The sequence below is a fragment of the Pocillopora verrucosa genome, chromosome 7, assembly GCF_036669915.1.
Source record: "Pocillopora verrucosa isolate sample1 chromosome 7, ASM3666991v2, whole genome shotgun sequence".
Taxonomy (NCBI): Eukaryota; Metazoa; Cnidaria; class Anthozoa; order Scleractinia; family Pocilloporidae; genus Pocillopora; species Pocillopora verrucosa.
In genome coordinates, this window is record NC_089318.1 from 2,136,446 (window position 1) to 2,158,817 (window position 22,372).

The 22,372-nt window shown below is 38.7% G+C and overlaps 2 protein-coding genes, 1 long non-coding RNA gene and 1 pseudogene across 3 annotated transcripts; 2 read left to right on the forward strand and 2 right to left on the reverse strand.

Annotated features, from left to right (window-relative positions):
* Nucleotides 1–5,213: 5,213 nt before the first annotated feature.
* LOC131784953 (uncharacterized) lies at nt 5,214–6,598 on the forward strand. Its single transcript, XM_059101795.2, has 2 exons — nt 5,214–5,564; nt 5,777–6,598. Exons 1-2 carry the CDS (start codon nt 5,214–5,216, stop codon nt 6,596–6,598), a joined length of 1,173 nt encoding a protein of 390 aa, XP_058957778.2.
* A 416-nt stretch (nt 6,599–7,014) lies between these two features.
* LOC136282270 (cytochrome P450 10-like) lies at nt 7,015–22,298 on the reverse strand (annotated as a pseudogene).
* LOC136282271 (uncharacterized) lies at nt 8,908–11,348 on the reverse strand. Its single transcript, XR_010718173.1, has 3 exons — nt 11,290–11,348; nt 11,073–11,203; nt 8,908–10,406 (listed from the first exon to the last, which is right to left on the reverse strand). It is a non-coding gene; the product is annotated as an uncharacterized lncRNA (long non-coding RNA).
* Nucleotides 16,234–20,532, forward strand: LOC136276853 (tetratricopeptide repeat protein 28-like). The gene is made up of 2 exons (XM_066169470.1): nt 16,234–16,649; nt 17,817–20,532. Exons 1-2 carry the CDS (start codon nt 16,234–16,236, stop codon nt 20,344–20,346), a joined length of 2,946 nt encoding a protein of 981 aa, XP_066025567.1. The 3' UTR covers nt 20,347–20,532.
* Nucleotides 22,299–22,372: the final 74 nt, after the last annotated feature.

The following is a 22,372-nucleotide window of genomic DNA, read 5'->3' on the forward strand; positions in this document are numbered from 1 at the left end:
CGGAGCATTCGCTCACGCTTTAGAAGGAGAATGCCAACGTTCTACTTACAAAGCCCAACGTTTATACTAGTTTGACTTTAACCCTTTATCAGCCAGAAGTGATTAAAATGTAACTTCTTCCTAAAATATCCGTACCTTCTAGAACAAACAAGTAATAAGAATACGCAAACTGCTCAGGAAGGGGTTGTTATCTTGATCTAACTCCAAATTCTCATAACTAATTTCCAAGCAAACACGTAGTAGCAAGAAGGGAGAATTAACAATCAAATCTCGGGAGTTTGAGTTTTAACCGTTGGAAGTGTATTCGCCTACATGCGATAGATTTTTTCCTGAGATGTTTAAGTCTCTGAGTTTAAGCAGTCGATCTAGTTATAGGGGTAGAATTTTTCCGTTTGGCTTTGAGGCAGTGGGCTTAAAATGGCAGGGACTTAGTCAGTAGTTCGACTTGCCTACGTGTAGTAGTTGATGTTGAGTGCTTAATATTTATAGGCTGCTTGACTGCAAGATTTGGCGTTTCCGGTTACAAGTTTTGGAAACGTGCAGGTGAAATCGGACAGTTTGGACTTGAAAGAGCTCATCAAGCCACAAATAAGAGCTGTATTACAATTACAATGGAGCGTTTTTTTATTTACACGATTATATTTCGAATTATTTTGGTTTTATCAACTGAGTTGATAATGTAAATTGACCATCGTAAAGAGTTTCTGAAAACTAACCTTTCGAGTGTCAGCCCTTCGCCTTGACGAAGGGCTAACTTTACAAAAAGTCATCTTTAGAAACTCTCTACGATGGTCAATTTAAATTATCAACTCAGTTGATAAAACCAAAATAATTCAAAACATAATCGTGTAAATAAAAAAACGCTCGATTGTAATTGTAATACAGCTCTTATTTGTGGCTTGATGAGCTCTTTCAAGTCCAAACTGTCCGATTTCACCTGCCCGTTTCCAACACTCGTAACCGGAAACGCCAAATTAAGTTAAGCATCTGATAAAACAAAGTTATCTTTTCATGCCCCCCAAACGACACAGCTCCACAGTCTCTTTAATTAGAAACTTACCCCCCTCAGTCATTTCCCGTTTCGTCTGTGATCACTATTCCAGAGACAATTAAAGGACATATAATGAAACATATCTCCTCCCACAAATTATTAAAAAGAAGGTGAAAGAATTTTCCTCAGCTATTCCAACACGGCTTTCCTCAGAAGAAGAACACAGACCACTGGAGTAATAAGAGGTAAGCTGATATCATTCCTTCTTGAACAGCCATAAAACTATAAGTATACACATGTAAGTTTTCATTACAAGCTTAATTGGATAACAGCAGTAAAGGCCAAAAGTATCTTTCTCTTTAATTTTCTCACCGAGTACAAAGCGTTAGGTCTCTGAGCGAAATACACGATCACTCACCTTGCATCATGTATATAGGGAATAAATCTTACGATGAAAGTTCACCTTGCTGTATGTCTTAAAAGTTATTTCCTAAAAACGCAAAGCGCGATCCTTAATCTTCCCCCTTAGTTCTTTTCTTAGAAAACCGCCTGTCGCTTTGTAGAGTACCGAGTAGGGTTTGAAGCTAAATGAAACTCTGTCGCTCCCAAAAGGCACGCCTCTTCTTAAAATTCTAGCAATTTTCCGTCAGTTATTTTTGCAAGGAATCATCTGCTTTGTAAATTGCTAAGATACGGTTTATCACCAAATCGCTTTTACATCTAGGTTTGATTTTGATAACAACAGACATCATTCAAAACACGTTTGTCGGCTCGGAAATGTTTCTGACAGATGAATTGGAAGACAATTAGCTGAGCACAAGGGCTTGATGTTTTTGGGTGGGCACATAGGTATTCTTTGTCTTTATCGAAAGCTCTTCCAAGAATGATCCAGATCAAAGACAGATTAGACTTGTTAAAAAGGAAAGGTACTTTCGGAGGTAAGGTTTACTAGGTAGATTGCGCGAGGCACTTGTGAATTGGACATAGAGCTATAGAATAACCAAAATAAACAGCAGCTCGTGCTAATGCTTCACCTGCTTCTTTTCAGGCGATTTAACTGTAACAAACTCAATTCCTCTTTGGAAAATTGCGCAACTGTGGTCAATTTCATTCCTTTTAATTGAGAGACAACGAATTTTGATACAAAGCTACAAGTAGATACTCCTCTGAATGGAATTAAAGACAACTCCGAAAGCGCAGCAGGGTAGATCTGTGTTTTTGCGTGTTTGCGTGGACAGGTGAAATTGGACAGTTTGGACTGAAATAGACACTGATTAAGCCAAAAATAACCACTCATATTCAAGCATTTTGTTATTTTGCTTCACTTCACTTCACTTCACACTTTTATTTTTATTTTCATACATATTTACGAGATATTCCTTTGACCCGCAGACAGCAAATGCTAATCGACACGGGTCGATTTTCTTTTCCTTAACTAACTTAATTTAATTACTCTGGAAATAAAACAGAAATGAAAAAATATGACATAAAAAGACAAAAGATACACAAGAAAAGAAAAAAAAAAAGGAAAATGACGGATGTTCAATTGTAAAGGGAAAAAGTCTTAGCGTTTCTAAGTGTACGAAAAATATTGTAGAACTGGTTCAATTTGGTTCCATTTTTCTGTGTTTGAATTTTAGCATTATCTCATAAGGCTCCATGTAAGAATCATTAGTTTCTAGGATATTGAGAAGAGCTCTTTTTTTTTCTTTTTTAAAGGGTTTAAATTTTTATTTTCATTACTGACATAATTATGTTATAAAGAGAGACAATTAAAAAACATATTACAGCATATCTCCCGCCGAACTGGTGATTTCACGGTGCCTTTTTTCAGAGGACGACTGGGAGATAAAAAATCTTATTTTGTGCGTGCTGAGCTATTTTCCTGCTCATTAGATCTTTTCAAGTTTGCCACGTAGCCTTCACCGTGGGGTTCCTGTTCCCAGACCAGAAAAATTTTGGTGATTTCACGTCGTTTTGCAAAGGAAGGCTAAGAGACTCTCCTAGCCGTCCTTTGCGAAAAAAAAAAAAAAAAAAAAAAAAAAAAAAAAAGACTCTCAAACCGAAAAAAAACCAAGAAAAAAAAATCTGAAAAAGCACGTGCTGCGCTATTGTTCTACCCATTAAGTCCTTTGTTTAGCCATGTTCTCGTTGCCGTCGCCGTCCAGGTTTGCTTAATAAGAGCCCCTATTATGCTTTGGTAGTGTGCTAATTTTAGCTGATTTTAACGGCTGGTTTGAAATCCCAATGAGAACTTTATCACGCCATTTTCGGATTTTGCGTGCTTAGTGGCGATATTTTGTAATCAGAATTAATAGACCCAGAAAACTGAGCAGCTACTTTATTTTCCTTGAAGCCTACTTTATAAGCTTCTTCCTAGACAACCTGATGGAGAGTGCGTTTCAAGGGCGGAACAGTTTAGCAGGGCAGCAGGGAAAGTTGCAATTTTTCTGCTCCCTCCCCTTGACGGGGAGGTAATTTGACAAAGTAACACATCCAGGTGTTCGAGTAATTCCCTGAAGTGAGTTACCCTCTTATAGATGAAATACTTACCATGAAAACCAAATAAAACAGGTTATAGAAAGTCCCTGACCCTTATTTTTAAATACACTGATTTGAGTAGAAAGACCGCGAAGACGACCGCGCAGCAGGAGTTTGAATTGTTTATCACGAGTATGATTACAGACCGAACTGGACGACACGAAGTCTTATTACCAATTAATCATAAAAATTACAATTTCAGAAAAAAGAAGAATAACCAAGTTATGAAAGTTATAAATGGTGATTGAAACAAAGGTTGTGATTGATTATCTTAAACTACAACTTTGAATGTGATTGGTTGATTTAAACTACAACTTTGAATGTGATTGGCTTATTGAACTTTCCCATAGCCGCAAACTCTCCGATAATAAAATGTCCGATAACAACTTAGCGAGTCTATTGGTGGAGAATAGGAGTTTTTTAAACCAATAACAATGACAAACCTAAAGGATTATCTTCCTAAATCAGGTTTTCGGTGTTTTTAACCTACGGTTACTACTGGAGTTCGGTAAAGTTGTTAGACTTATACCTGACTGGTTTGGTTTCTTTAATTTCTTTAAAGATGCTAAAGAAACCAATAATCCTATACTCCTATGGTGAAAAAAAAAAAATCGTGACCCGCTCAAATGAAGACTAATTATTAAAGTATGAAGATACATTCCAAATCAAACTTGGAGTTTATTTCGTCCAGGATAGAAACTCATTGAATTTATCGCTGAAAGGGGTTCTTTTGCTAATCGATGATGGGTATAGAGTTTCTGACACAAACGGCTCGGAGATCTCCTTTTACTTTCAAACCGTGTTTTTTACATTACACCTATGACTGCTTGAGGAGTTGAGGACAAACAGGAAAGCCTTGGAAGATTTGCGTTTTACGGAACATTCCTCGAAGATTCCTTTATGTAATAGGTGAAGATCGGAAAGAAAATGCCACGATGAAACACTTTTTGATAAAAATTATCCCTGTTTTCAAGAGATTTGAAAAACTTCGACGTTTAGCTTCTAACCGTCCTTCGGTAGTAAACTAACACAGTCGTTATACTTTTAATTAGCAATTACTGCTAGATATAGATTGAAACTGATTTATTAACTTTTCCATTTTGCCATTAAAACTAATTTGAAATAATCAAGAACTGATCAGAATATCTCCCCGGCATTACAACTTGTGCAACGAAGAAAGTTCAGTTTGATATCTTAGCAACAATCAATTCCTTATAAACTGCTCTTTATACGTACAAAGATATCTCTTCAACACTTTGAATTGGCGTCAGCTTCTGGTAAACTGCTATGAATATTCAAAGCTTATTATGTAGAGCATTCATGTTTGAAACCGCCTTGGAGCAATTTCGTTTGCTCTCGAATGTTTGCTTAATCTCGTTTTCGAAATTCCGCAAATGAGTGATTCTGCGCCTAAGACTGATTTCACCGAGAGACAACACACTCTTTATAGTCTTTCAAAACGGCACATTAAGGCTTTAGGAAAACAGTCTCCTGGTAAATCAAAATTATACATCAATACATTTTCCATCAATAAACAAATGTTTGATCTGATGAAATTTTATCACTGGAGGTTACTTTTAGGCAAGATGCCTAAACATCTATTCATTTCGTTTTAAATTACCCCATGTTTGTTCGATGAATAATGCTATATTTTTTTCTTCGTATTATTTCTAGCGTTGCTATGGGCGTCGTTGAATATCTCCAAGTCATGCTGTTTGTTTTCAACCTGACCCTCTCCAGCGTGGCACATCCAGCAGCTAATTGTCAAAACTTCAAGTTTGTTATCGACGAACATGTCGTCTTTAACCACATTCTTGAGGGTCACGTGTTTCAAAGATCGACAGTCCGCGGCTTAGCCCAGTGTCACGTGAAGTGCAAAGATGACTGCCTGTGCGCATCCATGAACTACTTTCCTCAGTCCAAAGAGAATAACTGTGAGCTTAACGATGCTAATAAAGACATGGAGCCAGCGGCAATGAAATGGAGGCAAGGAGGAAACTATTATGCTTTGGTGAGAAGCTACACAGTGAGGGTAAGATAGAACTTTTAATTGGTTCGTTTCTTCTCAAATGAGTTGATTATTTAAGTAACAGCTCAGACTTCATTCATTTACTCGTTCTTCATGCACTCAATTTGTCGTTGGCTAATCAGGCGCACGTAAAAACTCGATTCAACGAGCTTTCAAAGAAAATGGCATCACAACAGAAACATTGTGAGCTAATAAAACTCTAAATATTACTGTAGGGTGGAGAGAAATACATCCCTGAGAAACATCGTTGCATCAACGGATGCTGCCGCACTAATCCTTGTCTCAATGGAGGGGCATGTCGGGAGATTTGTGACACTCACAGCACCAGGTTTAACTGTACCTGTCCTAACACATACTCTGGTCAGCGGTGTGAGAAGATGAAACATCCGAGAAGCTGCAAAGACATAGCTAAGAACGGTGCCTCGACATCAGGAAAATACGACATCTCAAATTCAGATAATGAACGGTTTTCTGTTTACTGTGACTTGCAGTCTGAACCTGGCTTTGTATGGACGTTAATACAATCGTTTTCCTTGTCCAAGAGAAATACCTTCAATTATGCAGGGTTTGGCAAAAACCTTGAGATTGATATTGAAGAGGGGGAAGTAAATTGGAACGAGTTCCGACTATCCTTATCACAGATGCAGTATCTTGTTAATCACTCCACACATCTGAGAGCAACTTGTAACTTTTCTACGGATGGCCTGCAGTATACGGACTACGCACGCGCTAAGCTGGCAGGTCATGACATTTTTGGTACCTGGAACACCTGCCAGATGTACGAATATGTCAATATCCGAGGAATCTATTGTTCTAATTGCACCGCCCTCACAAAACAGCGGGAAGATGTGTCCTGGCACATAAAGAGTTACGATAGCATAAAAAGGGGGTGTGAATTTGATGGAAAACCAGGTGGAGTCTCCGATGAAAAAAATTTCGGAAAATTTGACGAACATTTCTTAAATCCGGATCACCGCTGCTCGTTTTCTCCTGCTTCTACAACGCAGCATTGGTTTGGAGCTAAATGTGACGAGTAACTTTTTGCGAATTTATTTCCTTTCACAGAAGAGGAAAGACAGCCAACTGAAAGTAGGAAAACATCGGAGCAAGGCTAAGAACTAACAATGACATCAAGTGCCTCAAAGTTTGGTCCAATTAGGAGTTGAACTTGAACTAAACGTTTAATATTTCAGATAGTTACCTTTATCATAGAGGAATGCAGACATGCACAAGAGTGACGTCATAAGCAACCTTAGACCTTAGATACACAGCGTCCATATTTCAATAATTGAAGGAATTAGGCGGTCTCTGAGCAAACACTCTTGTGAGTGTTTCTGTACCGTTTCCTTAAATTGTTTTTCTATTTTTTCTCTTTGCGTACTGATACTGCTTTGAAAAGTCATTCCAAACATTCAGCTCCTTTAATATACAAATAACCTTAAAGAAACCCAGTTGAAATATTATTAAAGGTGGCGGATACAAAAGTAAGGAGGTTGAGTGACGTAATTTCCAATGGGACTGTTTGTCAGTTTTTGAACCTTTGCATTTGTGGACTCCTTTATAGAGAGTTCAGCCAAAAATAAAGAGCTGGAGCCGGATCGACCATCATTCATAATTCGTGTTCAACTACCTCTTTTAACTGTAACAAAGTCAATTCCTTTATGGAAACGAACAAACTGCACTTTAATAGGTCTATCAGAAATGGTGACCCCTCTAATGAACAGCTCCACATTCTCCGCCTCCGGTGGGTAAGAGATGTCAAACTGCTGCACGATTCTGCCCATTAACAGGTGAAGCTCTAACTCTGCAATTCGTCGACCGAGGCACATACGTAATCTTAAACCAAATGGAAGAGAAGCGAAGGCTTCTACTGCTTCAATCAAAGCAGTATCTTTGTTTCGCAACCATCTCTCCGGTTTAAACGCTTCGGCACCTTCAAAAATACTCTCATCTTTCAGTCGAAGCATTCTTTTGCTCAGGACGCTTCGTAGCTTGTACTATTCCTCACCAACGGCAAAGAAAACACCAGGAATTTCTTCCTTTTCTCCCGGTGGAAATTTAGAGACGGAAAGTCCAGTCTTTCTGGATGTTTGGGATCCGATCGAAATAACTTTTCAACGTCGGCAGGATCGGATAAACAAATAATTTCGACGCCTGGTAGTTTGTTGCGGAATCATCATCATCATGCCCTTTACGCCTAACAGGCATGTAGGGCAGCAACGTGTTCCCTCCACATCCGGCGATCCCTTGCCATGAACTTGATGCCCTCCCAGGTCTTCCCCATCTCCTTTATTTCTTTCTCAACTGTCCGTCGCCATGTGATCTTGGGGCGACCCCGCTTGCGTTTCCCTTCTGGCGTCCAATGCATAGCAGTTTTTGCAATGGAAGCTTCTTGGCGGGTGACATGGCCAATCCACCTCCAGCGTCTCCTCATCAGGATGGTAGTCATTGATTCAGTGTAGAGGATAGAGGATCCTCTACACTGAATCAATGACTACCATCCTGATGTAAGGTGTAAGGTTAGGCCACAGAAAACATACAGTTTGTATGTAGTTCTTGCTTATGGCATGGACTTCACTGCTTGGTCCTGACAGGCTAAATACTTTCCCATCTAGCTCTCCCATTTCAGCAATAAGTATATAACATGAACATTCTACTCACACGTTGTCATATTTGTCATCTAGGACATTCAGTTTATAATAAGCCCTATGCTTAAAATAGCCTGCATGAAGTTTCCTACAAAGCAACTCTCTCTATTTAACATAAAGGATTCTTGAGACAAGTTTCATTGCACTGTTTGCCTAAAAATACCAAAAAAGAAGTAAAATAAATGTTATAATTTTATGAAGAAAATTGTCTATGGCAAAACAAGCTTATAAAACTGTGCACAAATGTTTTTGCTATTCTTTTATATGAATGTTAACTTTATTAATATTAATATATAATTATACATAAATGAGTGAGAGGTCCGGACTGGTTAAAAGCAGTTAGTTCTTTCCTAGGTAGAGCAATTTGTTCAGCTTGCAATTCATAAGACTTAGATAGACTCAGTTACTATGCAACAGGGTAACCTTTCCTAATTGCTTAGGTATCTGGGCATATTGATATTAACAATCAACCAAGCAAGAAACAAGTTTAGTTCTAGCTTCTAAGAAAGTTTTAGTTTCCTACCTACACCACAAGCCCTCCCAGGTCTTCCCCATCTCCTTTATTTCTTTCTCAACTGTCCGTCGCCATGTGATCTTGGGGCGACCCCGCTTGCGTTTCCCTTCTGGCGTCCAATGCATAGCAGTTTTTGCAATGGAAGCTTCTTGGTGGGTGACATGGCCAATCCACCTCCAGCGTCTCCTCATCAGGATGGTAGTCATTGATTCAGTGTAGAGGATAGAGGATCCTCTACACTGAATCAATGACTACCATCCTGATGTAAGGTGTAAGGTTAGGCCACAGAAAACATACAGTTTGTATGTAGTTCTTGCTTATGGCATGGACTTCACTGCTTGGTCCTGACAGGCTAAATACTTTCCCATCTAGCTCTCCCATTTCAGCAATAAGTATATAACATGAACATTCTACTCACACGTTGTCATATTTGTCATCTAGGACATTCAGTTTATAATAAGCCCTATGCTTAAAATAGCCTGCATGAAGTTTCCTACAAAGCAACTCTCTCTATTTAACATAAAGGATTCTTGAGACAAGTTTCATTGCACTGTTTGCCTAAAAATACCAAAAAAGAAGTAAAATAAATGTTATAATTTTATGAAGAAAATTGTCTATGGCAAAACAAGCTTATAAAACTGTGCACAAATGTTTTTGCTATTCTTTTATATGAATGTTAACTTTATTAATATTAATATATAATTATACATAAATGAGTGAGAGGTCCGGACTGGTTAAAAGCAGTTAGTTCTTTCCTAGGTAGAGCAATTTGTTCAGCTTGCAATTCATAAGACTTAGATAGACTCAGTTACTATGCAACAGGGTAACCTTTCCTAATTGCTTAGGTATCTGGGCATATTGATATTAACAATCAACCAAGCAAGAAACAAGTTTAGTTCTAGCTTCTAAGAAAGTTTTAGTTTCCTACCTACACCACAAGCACTTTTGATTGTTTCTATATTTCATTGATGTTTGTAATAAATTCCTGATGACCAGACTGCTGTATTAGTGTATCTGTCAAATACCTTTGATGTAATAGTCTAGAGATTTATACATGCAGAATCTATATACATTTAATAAACTGCCTGGTCCCAGAACAAGCCTCTTTCTGTTGTGCTGTTTCGTTGCCATGATTACATATAATACAACTACAATTTGCAGGAACTGGCAAAGAAACCACAAAAAAAAAAAAAGAAGAAGGTTATTGGCAAAAAAGCCTAATAAAAAACCACTAAGGCTTGTGAGATTAGGTTCCTTCCCCCCTCCCCCAGACAGCACAAGAATATATTAGTCTAGAGAGCAGATAAAGAAAAATATAATAAGCCATATAATAGTCTGCAATAAAGTTAGTAAAGTGATAATAGATAGAGTGCGAAAGACAAAGAACCAGTAGTCTCAGGATTTGAGATAGTTGAAAAAACATTTGCCAAATATTTGTTCTTTATAATTTTGGACAAAAGGAGTTTGCAAGCCTTAAGTTGTAGCTGTGGATAATAATGAGCCAACAGTCAATACCATAAAGGAGGTTTTTTTTTTATCTCAGTTGAAAACTTACCAGTGAAACACCAATGATTATTAAAAGAGATGATATCAAAAGACTTGAAAAGTCCTCTTTACCTCTGGCTAACAGAACTTCATAAAATCTGCTTGGTATTAACCCAGTGTTGTAAACCATCATTTGAGCTGGAAGAAAATACACACATGATTCAAAAATTTTTTTTTTCTTCTTAGTTTCAAATATCTTAAACCACTTACATTTGTTCAAAGTTATGGATAATGATTCAAAACAAAGTAAAATAAAATTATTGACTTTGAAAAGTTTGAAAACTAAGAAAAATTTGAAACACAAAATATAGCTAAAATACCTTGACCAAACTGACAGGAGGAGATTTAGTGGAAGGGGGGCTGGGGTGGGGGGAGGGGGGCAAGAGAGTTATACCCCCCCTGCATACCCCCCTACCTCCCCCTACTCCTTTTCCGAGATTGATTCAAATAACTCCTTTTTTATTTTATTTTAAGTTAATTTTTTTCATTTTCTTTTTACTTTTTCGTTTTCAGTAATAGTCTTAAAATATATTGTTATGATCAACGTAAGCCTTCAAGGGTTTGTTTTGATGTTTTTTTTTCCTTTTTTTAACGAAAGGTAACAAAAATTCGCAGTCTCTTCAGTGGGCGGGGGTTGTGGATAAAAGATGGAACATTCATTGGGGAAAACGAATCTATCACTATTGCGTAATTAGACTGTAAACGGATAGCTCAAGCTTTACGGAAATAACCGAGTTGCAACTGAATATGCGAACCTCTGTCATCTGAAACAATTTTTAAAAATAATAGTAGCGGCCTTTTTACCTGCCAAAGCGAACCCCACCAAGAGCACAAAGAGAAGAAAGGTTGTAGAAGAGCAGCTTGGAGTCATAACTTTCCAACATCGCCAAAATCTCTTCACGAACCATCGATCCAATTTGTATTTACTCGGGGAGCTGTAACAAATAATAAGTGAAAATTTTAGGTATATGCAGCAAAAGCAAATATCAATGCATAAGAAGTAGTTTTAGCCGATGAATACCTTCCAAAAGCTGCCGCCATCGCCCGCGTGTTTCATGCAAATGTCAAATAGCAGAAAGCAACCGGAAATGGCAGAGCTAAGCAAATGTTACATATAGTATGCGGTCAATAACGCGGGCTCAAGCGCTTGATGAACGAATAGAAGTACATAGCGAAAACTATAATGATACATGGGCGCGCGTTAATATGGAATTTCTCCCCGAGTGTTCTACTTGATAGCTCACGAGTGAGCGCAGCGAACGAATGAGATGTCGAGTGGAACACGAGTTGATTATGAAGAAAAGTTTCAATTAGGGATTATTAGTTGATATAATACCAAATTCTCTAAACTAACATCATAAGAACTGTGCAACAGACATTAGGGAGAATTGCTATTGAGATATTGGGATTGAAAGGGTAAATGTATTATTTCCTACCCAGTTTTTGCTAAATTTGAGTGTACACCACGTCACCATCTTTTCACCCAGAGGATAGAAACAACAGAAAATAAAGACATACCATAACATGTTAGTTAGAACAACTTCTTCAGTCTCCGGACCCTTTCCAAACCAGGTCTTTCCAAACAGAAAGAGCTGGTTTTTGCCAAAACAAAGGGTCACTCACTGAAAGTACTGATGTGCAAGATGTGCTTTCTGATTTGTTTTTAATGCCAGAAGGAATTTGATCATTTTGCATCATCTGAAACTTAAACCTCTCTACACCCTAACATCAGTATCTATATTCTCCATACTTTTCTCTCTACAATTCCTCTGGTACTGACAAGGAGAATTTGTTTGACAATCAAAGTTTCTTAAGTTGGTGATCATTTGTCTTATTCTCGTTATCTTTAGGAATGACGTAGCATTATTTCTATAAGGAGAAATTAAATACTGGTCATTCCAAGAGTTCTAAGTTAAACACAAATATCCACATGAAAAACTACTGAATACCTACAAATTCTCTTGTCATGAAAACTTAACAATCCCATCAGTAATCTGAGAGAATCGTCCGAAAGTATTGATCTGAGGCTCGGCACCCTCACGTGCTTCCTCTAGTTCGCCCCAGGCTTCTCTCCGCTAACTTGAAGAGGACCCTGCAGCTGGGAGACGGTCTAAAGGAGGAGAGAAGAGAAAGCTTCCTCCCCCAACGAATTACTGCAGGACAATTAACATGAAAACAAATAAATACATTTACTTCCTGGAGTCTTCTCCAGTTGTCCTTGGAGCGATTTTTATTCGTTTTTCTCACTTAGTTCATAAGCTTACCGGTTGTCCATTGATTCATATCTGACGGTGGAGAATATTCCGATGTTCATGTTGGGTAGTTTCTCGCTAAGTGAATTATCCGTGAAAAGGCGCTCGGTGCATACATCAGAAAAACGCTCCACAAATAAGAGATTGTCTAATAGAAATCCTACGTAAATCGGTCAACGACAAGCGTACAAAATGAAAAAGTCATTGATTATACTTAAAGGACCTTTTCCATTGACGCTTACGTTTGGCCGTTGCGTTCAGCGGGCCTGGGGAAGAGAATGACACGGTCGAACAGAAATAGACAACCACATTCTATTGGTATGACTGACGTATGACGTGTGTTGGAAAACACTCAAAGGACGAAAAGAGATGGTTAAAGTTACCTTCGAGACCGGGCACTGAAGGCTACAGGTTGTGGTAAGTACTGTCTGTAAAAAGACCTGATTCACTTCCATGATGATTTGCCTTGACATAGACTATGGAAATCGTTTTGGCTTGGAGCATCGGTTTTTAAAACTGCTTCAAACCTCGTTCTTTTAAGAATGTTGTGATTAATGGCTTGGCGGAAGAGAATTCTGATATGTGCGAAAAAAAATTGGAAGGAATTCATAAGCGGCAAAGTCGGTTTTAACACCGAGACCTACCAAAAGTTGACTAAATTCGACGAATCAACTTATGATTTCAACCGGCACTGGACGTGATGATGATTTCTTTCAAACTACCTTCTCTTAAGTTCCGACATCATCTGAGTTAGCCGAAGGGTTATCTACTAGCGCACCAACCTCGCGCAGAATTTCAATCGTTATGAATTTCGAATGTCCATGACAAAATCTTAAATGAATTCATTTGGTTCGTTCCAGTAAAGGAAAGATAAGGAGTGACGGATATTTGTTATCCTACTTTTGAAGCGCCATTTGATGTACGTAAATGTATTTCGGTTTTGTACGTCTAACTTTTATACCGATGATGGATGTGACTACATGCAAAAATGAAACAATTCACTTTTGTTGCAGGTAACATCCGGTCTAAGTATTCATTGTTTTGAAAGAACCGTTGGATTTTTAACCCGAAATTACAATCAAGACTTCTCACAGTACTGAATTGGAGCTTCTGTCTTAAAACGGTAAGTTATTTCTGCTCGATGACTAACTTTTCATGAGGTGTTCATTTTCCAATGAGTGCGATTTGCGTCATCGAAGACAAAGTTGGTAAATAAGAAGAAGGGCTGGGTTGATCAGTGTTGTACCCTTAAAAGACAACACATTGCTGTCTTCGTTTACCTCTTAAGGGTGTTAATCTAAATAAGATGGGTATATCGTAACAATCACGTGATGTTATGATCGAGAGGATCTCGCTTGGCTTTATGTAAGTGATGATCAACAAATGATACCTCTTTTAGGGAGGGGAGGGAAAGGGGAATAGTGAACCTGGACCACTCTAACGAAGAGGAATTTTCCTAAGAATGTACAACATCGATCATCTATCCGAGTTTAAACATTCTCTTTATTCAGACAAGCGATTCAAACTTGAAAAGTAGTGCAGCGAGCGATTAGCCGTGAGTTATCAAAAGTTGAAAATTCTATGTGAGAGCCGAGGTTAGGAATTATGCTCGAAAACTTGATGAACGAATTTGACTTGAAAAGCCTTTTCCTGAATAGATCAAGTTTTTTGCACAAATTCTTTTCCTGAAACTCATCGAAACTTCCTTTAAAGAACGAGTGATTTTTCCTTCTGATGTCACGTACTCCTGATTACCCGGAATTTACCGCAAGTTTCACTTTCCAATAGTAATGGATAATTAGGGATTAATTGGATTAATGGAGCAGGGGGCGGAGAGGAGTTTGATAGCAGCATCTAACAAGGATTTAGGAGCAAATCTTTGTTCCATTGTCATTACTGATGGGGGAGCTGGTTACAAGCAACCGAAGTTCCTTTTGGTTACCCTTCTGAATAGTCTGAGTAGGTGAAGCTGTTGTTACCATTTTTGATGACTTGAAGGAAAAATGAGAACCGTGATCAAAGATATTTAACAAACACAGTGAAAACAGGAACTTATGAACTATCAGATAATATTTTAAGGAATTGGGGTTTTTTTTTATTCTAAAACGATCGATGATGTACGGGCCGTTAACAATAATACATCAGAACTGGAAACGATTTGAAAATTAAATATGTCCCTAACACTTAACGGAAGAGTACGCCGGGCGATATTCCGAAAGGAAAAAAACTGTGAAAAATGAAACTTTTCGCCAGTCATCAGCATGACCTCCAGTGCTATTCCTAAATCTTAAAATAGCTGGCAGAGGAAGATATTTCTTTGCCAAAACGCAACGGTTTATCATTTTTATGGCGAAAAGAAACAATATTTATTTACTTTATGGTTAGTGGAAAATAACTGACTCTGAAAAAAAAGACCTAGCCAGATTGTTATAAATTTCCTCGGTGATTCTTGGCTTTAAGCCGATTCAGTCGGTTTACTTTTAGTTTGATGGCGTGACAAGAAATCAAAAAAATCATTTTGATAAATTCCCGACTTTTCACCGCGGATTTTTTTTTCTTCTTTTTTCCAGGAAAAAGTTGACTTCCTTTGGAAGATCTCGTACAAATCCCTTTACCTTCATCAAAATGAATAAGGAATGTTTCTAACTTCAAAAGGTAATTTGCATCAATGTTGACTATTTTAGGAATCGAAACAACACTAGTATCGTTATGAAAACTACAAAAGAAAATTCTAAGAATGACAACATTAGAAATCTCACTGTTCACGCCCCTCCCCCCCGTAGAAACTACGACTTCTTACATTGAATGAATTGGATGAGATGTAGAAAGGAAAAAAACATCATTGTTTACATTTCAGTTCCTTATAATACTTTTCCAAAAACATCGACAAATAATGCGCCTTTTACAAGGATTTCCACAATCAAAATGTAAGATACAAAACTTGTGAGTTACAATATATTTTTGGGAAGCAGATCAAAGAAAACCTACTTTCTGATTATTATTAAGATATGGGTTGGGCAGTTTAGAATTAGCAGTAAGCAGTGTAATGCAACACGAGCTCCCTTGATAGCCCAGTAAATCGCTTTTGTTAAGAGCATTGCTCCTTCTTACATAATTGAATTCAATTACTGTAAACTAAGTATGAATCAGCAGGTCAAATGAAACTTGTTGTGTTCTGTTAGCCAGTTCAATTTTCCAGTTGGTCTCTGATTTGCGTGATTCGCGTGACAGTGTAACAAAACGAACACACCGGTAGAAGAGACGGTAAAGATGTGTTCCTCTTTGATGGACAGTGTATAAAAATCCATATACGAAAAAAGAGGCTAGAGAGTATTAAACTTGTTAAATTAACCACAACATTTGGCTAAAATAAAAACTCAGAAACTTCTTAAAACTCAAAACAAAGGCTTAGAGAAATTGCGCGAACGAAAGCTCAAAAACAATCAACTAAACTCTTTTAAGACAGGCAACAAAAATACGCAAAAAATGTTCACGTCAGTTTTCCAATGTTAAGGTTAGAGTTCTTTGACCTGATTTGCTAATTGTGAAATCACATGCGCCGCACGTGAATACAAAAAGACTACAAGGTAGGGCAGGGAAGATAAAACTTGCAATTTGAAATTCAAAACTAAAAATATTTTCTACAAACAATCCGTGAATAAGTTTTAACTAATTTCTCCTTTTTTCTCAAACTGAGAAGAAACAGGGTCAAGATGGACAGCATAAAAGAAGCCACACTTATATTGGTCGCTGATTTCCTTCGCAAAACTGGCCGCGTGTTACAAGCCATCGAGGTATACAAAGAATGTTTGATTATAGTACACAGTCAGCCGCAAGCTATCGATAGTTCATTGGCAAACTTTAAGTTCCGAGCCATCTACAAGAGAATAATCCTTGCTTACGATTGTATAAAGGATTACACAAGTACAGAAAAATTCCTCAAAGAACTCCTCTTACACCTAGACTCTACTGACACCGCTGAAAAGGGATGGCTACATTTAAAACTTGCAGTTATACTTCAGATACAAAACAAATTAAAGGAGGCCTGGAAATTTTACGAATCAGCTATCAACATCATGAAAACGATGGAAAACACTCATGGCCAGGCAACATGTTACGCAAAGCTCGGGCAAATGTTCCAATCGCATAGTCAATATGACAAGGCCCTAGAATATCAGGAGAAAGCACTCGCTATCAGAATCGAAATTGGTGACAGGAATGGAGAAGCAACAAGCTACGGAAACCTAGGAACTTTGTTCCAATCACTCGGTCAATATGACAAGGCCCGAGAATATCAGGAGAAAGCACTCGCTATCACAACAGAAATTGGTGACAGAGAAGAGGAAGCAACAAGCTACGGAAACCTGGGATCTTTGTTCCAATCACTCGGTCAATATGATAAGGCCCGAGAATATCAGGAGAAAGCACTCGCTATCAAAATAGAAATTGGTGACAGGAATGGAGAAGCAACAAGCTACGGAAACCTAGGAACTTTGTTCCAATCACTCGGTCAATATGACAAGGCCCGTGAATATCACGAGAAAGCACTCACTATTAAAATAGAAATTGGTGACAGAAATGGAGAAGCAACAAGCTACGGAAACATAGGAACTTTGCTCCAATCACTCGGTCAATATGACAAGGCCCGAGAATATCAGGAGAAAGCACTCACTATTAAAATAGAAATTGGTGACAGAAATGGAGAAGCAACAAGCTACGGAAACCTTGGAACTTTGTTCCAATCACTCGGTCAATATGACAAGGCCCGAGAATATCAGGAGAAAGCACTCGCTATGAAAATAGAAATTGGCAACAGGAATGGAGAAGCAACAAGCTATGGAAACCTAGGAACTTTGTTCCAATCACTCGGTCAATATGACAAGGCCCGAGAATATCACGAGAAAGCACTCGCTATCAAAAAAGAAATTGGTGACAGGAATGGAGAGGCAAAAAGCTACGGAAGCCTAGGAACTTTGTATCGATCACTCGGTCATTATAACAAGGCCCGAGAATATAATGAGAAAGCACTCGCTATCAATATTGAAATTGGTGACAGGAATGGAGAAGCAACAAGCTACGGAAATCTAGGAACTTTGTTCCAATCACTCGGTCATTATGACAAGGCCCGAGAATATCAGGAGAAAGCACTCACTATCAATTTAGAAATTGGTGACAGGAATGGAGAAGCAACAAGCTACGGAAACCTAGGAACTTTATTCCAATCACTCGGTCAATATGACAAGGCCCGAGGAAATCATGAGAAAGCACTCGCTATCAATATTGAAATTGGTGACAGGAATGGAGAAGCAACAAGCTACGGAAACCTAGGAACTTTGTTCCAATCACTCTGTCGTTATGGCAAGGCCCGAGAATATCAGGAGAAAGCATTCGCTATCAAAATAGAAATTGGTGACAGGAATGGAGAAGCAACAAGCTACGGAAACCTAGGATGTTTGTTCCAATCACGCGGTCAATATGACAAAGCCCGAGAATATCACGAGAAAGCACTCGCTATCAAATTGAGAATTGGTGACAGGAATGGAAAAGCAACAGGCTACGGAAACCTAGGAACTTTGTTCCAATCACTCGGTCAATATGACAAGGCCCGAGAATATCAGGAGAAAGCACTCGCTATCAAAATAGAAATTGGTGACAGGAGTGGAGAAGCAGCAAGCTATGGAAACCTAGGAACTTTGTACCGATCACTCGGTCAATATGGCAAGGCCCGAGAATATCAGGAGAAAGCACTCGCTATCACAATAGAAATTGGTGACAGGAATGGACAAGCAGCAAGCTACGGAAACCTAGGAACTTTTTTCCAATCACTCGGTCAATATGACAAGGCCCGAGAATATCAGGAGAAAGCACTCGCTATCACAACAGAAATTGGTGACAGGGAAGGAGAATCAACAATCTACGCAAACCTAGGATATTTGTTCCAGTCACTCGGTCAATTTGACAAGGCCCGAGAATATCAGGAGAAAGCACTCTCTATCAAAAAAAGAATTGGTGACAAGAATGGAGAAGCAAGAATCTATAGATACCTCACATCTTTGTTTCTCTCACTTGGCAAGTATGCAAAGGCTGACGACTATCTAGAGAAGGCAAGGGCAGTTACAAACGGTATGAATAATAGAAGCGGAGAAGCAATAGACTACAATCACCTCGGGAAAATTTCTCAGAAGCGTGGTGAATATGACAAGGCTCAAGAATATTTCGAGAAAGCCCATACAATTTGCATGGAAATCGGTGAGAGAGAAGGAGTAGTAGTCAACTACAGAGATTTAGGATTGTGTTTCCAATCGCGTGGTAAATATGACAAGGCCGAAGAATTCCTTAAGCAGTCTCTCCTATTAAGTAGGGATATTGGACACAACTTGAACGAGTTTTGCAGCCTTTGTAATCTATCTGCGTTAAAGTTGTCACAATGTCATCGTGAAGAGGCTTCTTCGTATCTTCTTCAAGCCATTGAAAAGTTCGAAACATTGAGAGGTTTTCTTAAAGAAAACGATCAGTTTCAAATATGTCTTCTAGAAACGCACGGCGCCTTTCCCTACATGTTGTTCAGTAGGCTGCTTTCTTCCACTGGAAAGCCGCAAGACGCCCTTTACGTCGAAGAGCTGAGAAGGGCAAGAGGCCTGGCCAACTTGATGGCAGCTCGGTACTCTGTTCAAGAGCAGATCTCAAGCGATCCACAATCTTGGTGTGGCATTCAAGGGATCATCGCAAAAGAAGCAGACTGTGCATGCCTGTACATTTCGGTTGGTGAAAATGATGTACGGTTTTGGATAATTAAAGCAACGGGAGATATTCATTTTTCAAGAAAGGAAGTGAACCTGGACTCAAACGAGGTCCCTGAGTTAGATGAGTTTTTTAAAGAACTGATGTCATTTCGCAACCGACCAAAGCTGAATGACTATGATACCGAAGATTTCAAAAGATGTCTTCACTTGTGTTACAAGATAATCATTGCTCCCGTGGCCAGTTTACTGAAGCAGCCCGAGATCATAATTGTCCCTGACTCCTGTGTGTACCAAGTGCCATTTGCAGCCTTGGCTGACGAAGGAGGCAAGTATTTATCAGAGACCTACAGGATTCGGCTGGTTCCTTCCCTGACGACTCTCAAGCTTGTTAAGGAAAGTCCTCCAGACCTTCACAGTCAGACCGGGGCACTGATAGTGGGTGACCCTGTAGTTGGAAAGGTGATTTACGAGGGGAAGGTCAGAAATATGATTCCATCGCCGTGTGCAAGAAAGGAAGCAGAGATGATTGGAACACTTCTTGGCGTGACGCCTTTGATAGGAGATTCCGCGACAAAGCATTCTGTACTCCAAGCGATAAATTCAGTGAGCCTGATACACATTTCTGCCCATGGTTATTCCGATAGAGGGGAGATTGCTCTTTCTCCTGAGCAACTTTCCGAACACCCACCTTTTCCTCGAGAAGAAGATTATCTTTTGACGATGGCGGATATTTCAAAAACTCGGTTGCGAGCTAAACTAGTGGTGCTTAGTTGTTGTCACAGTGCTCGTGGACAGATTAGAACCGAGGGAATCATTGGAATTGCTCGAGCGTTCTTAGGATCCGGAGCTCGTTCAGTGTTAGCGGCACGATGGGCCCTGGATGGCACAGCCACAGAGCAGTTCATGACATGTTTCTACAAACATTTGTTCCGCGGTGAAAGCGCCAGTGAATCTCTCCACAAGGCCAGGAAGTGGATGAGAAATAACGGCTTTGCCAAAGTTTCTCAATGGGCGCCATTTATGATCATGGGCGACAACGTGACATTTGATTTTGGAAATTGGCCGGCGCATAGCGCACCTTAAGGGCCATGACTTTAATAGAAACTCTGTAGCAGAATGAAGTAGACTTAGTAAAGCTTAGAACTATTTAATTGCTAGCCTGTAGAAAGAGGACGCCATCTGCGAAGGACAACTCGGATCGATACACAGATGATGGCATTTCAGTAAAATGCTCATCATACATCTAAGTGTAATAATCTGAAACAAGACAGCGTGTAGTGTTACCTCTTTTTAAGAGTTACGAAATTAAAAAACTCCTTTTTTTAAAGTTATTAGTTCAGTAAACAAGCCAAGCAAAGGGTAACAATTTTTAGGTTTAGAACGCGACTAGTTCGTCAAGTAAAGAAAAATTCTAATCCTTTTTCAAAGATGATTGATTAGTCAATGCAAGAGACTTTAAAACAAATGTGTGACTTGGAAAAGAAGGTTTTTCTAAGCTTAATTTTTTGTAAATTTCCTACAAGGCTTTTGACAAGAAATATTGTGGTTTAACATGCCAAAATAAACACATTTAAAGAAAAGAAAAAAGAGATACACTTGCATGGTAAAGTAAACCATTGTATTTCCATAGATACCCCCGAAATTTTATCAATTTAACCCTTTAACCCCAAAGAGTGATTAGGATCTAATTTCTCTTTACAATATCACTCGTGAATCAAACATTAAGGTCACGAGAATAATGGAATGATCAACAAATACGGGAGCTCTTGATTGTTAAGCAAAATCTCCTCGTCAGCACCTTAGTAAATGTATAGAAAACAGTATGCAGAATATGCATACTATTCTTAAGGTGTAAAGGGTCAATCGATACCCCTACGCGTAGACACTGTTGTATCCTCACACAGACTCTTGTATGCTCATAGATACTTCTGTATACTTATTATCCTTCACTTTCACTCTGCCGCTACTATTTCGTTCCGTTTTATCAAATGAACGCCTGGAAAAGGTTACTTTATTATAAAAAGAAAATTTATGTAGAGGATTGCTTTTTGTTGACCAAAAAAACTTAACAGATTATTTGGTCTGCTACTTTTGTGCCATATCTGTGAATCAATATGTACAATGAAAACCGAAAGAATACAATACGAAATATAATTGTATATTTGTATGTCACAAAAATTTGCGTGCGAGAAAAATAGTTCATAAGACCGTTTTCAAATGAATTTGAAACACATAAATATATGTCTGCGAATTTTTTAAGATAACTTCTCTAATGCTTCAAAACTCCGAATCAAATACATTACCGAGCGAACTACTGATAAGGATACAGAAAATTATTAACGAGAAGATGTGACCTTCAAGTAACATAACACTGAATAATTCTCAAGAGAAATAAAATGGAAAGTGATTGGCAGCCAGAGGAGTTAAATATTTATCAGATGTCGGAAATCACTGAAATGGTTGAAACTGACTTTTAAATGTGACTTATTGAACACCTTCGTTCCAATAAGTGTGGATTATTTAAACGAGTTGTCATCAGAATTTGTCCCACTTTCAACTCAAAACAGTGTTTCAATGCAAGGTGAACGTGGCCACATGGAAACCGGACTCATTTTCTGTCAACAAACTGCACTTTAACAGGGCTATCAGATTAAATGGTGTTCGTAATCCAAATTGAAGAGAAGCGAAAGCTTCTACTGTTTCGATCAAAGCAGTATCTTTGGTTTGCAACCATCTCTTAGGTTTAAATGCTTCGGCATCTTCAAAAATAGTCACATCCCGCTCCATTTGATGAACAAGGATTTCAACTTGAGCAGTGCCCCCAGAGATATGGTAACCCCCTAATATTATGTCTTGTTTCGGTCTTCGTGGGATAGCGGAGAGAACAGGACAGAGGCGCAGAGGGTCTCTCGTAACCAGGCCTTTAGGTATGGCATCCGAGCGGGCGTTTCCAGCGTTGCAAAAATAGAATTTCCTTACACTGAGAGCACTTCCTGTCGAAGAATCTTCTGTTTCTCAGGATTTTTGGCCAACATATACAGAAAATATTTAGGGGATGACCAAATTTTTTGGAGGTTGTTCTGTAAAAGAAAAGCGGCGAGGAAACAAC

Excerpts from the sequence above, each read along its gene's own strand:
- LOC131784953 (XM_059101795.2), top strand. The coding sequence starts at position 5,214 with ATGGGCGTCGTTGAATATCTCCAAGTCATGCTGTTTGTTTTCAACCTG. Across the intron at positions 5,565-5,776 it reads TGAGAAGCTACACAGTGAGG|GGTGGAGAGAAATACATCCC; the intron begins GTAAGATAGAAC and ends ATATTACTGTAG.
- LOC136276853 (XM_066169470.1), top strand. The coding sequence starts at position 16,234 with ATGGACAGCATAAAAGAAGCCACACTTATATTGGTCGCTGATTTCCTT. Across the intron at positions 16,650-17,816 it reads ACATGTTACGCAAAGCTCGG|GAATGGAGAAGCAACAAGCT; the intron begins GCAAATGTTCCA and ends AATTGGTGACAG.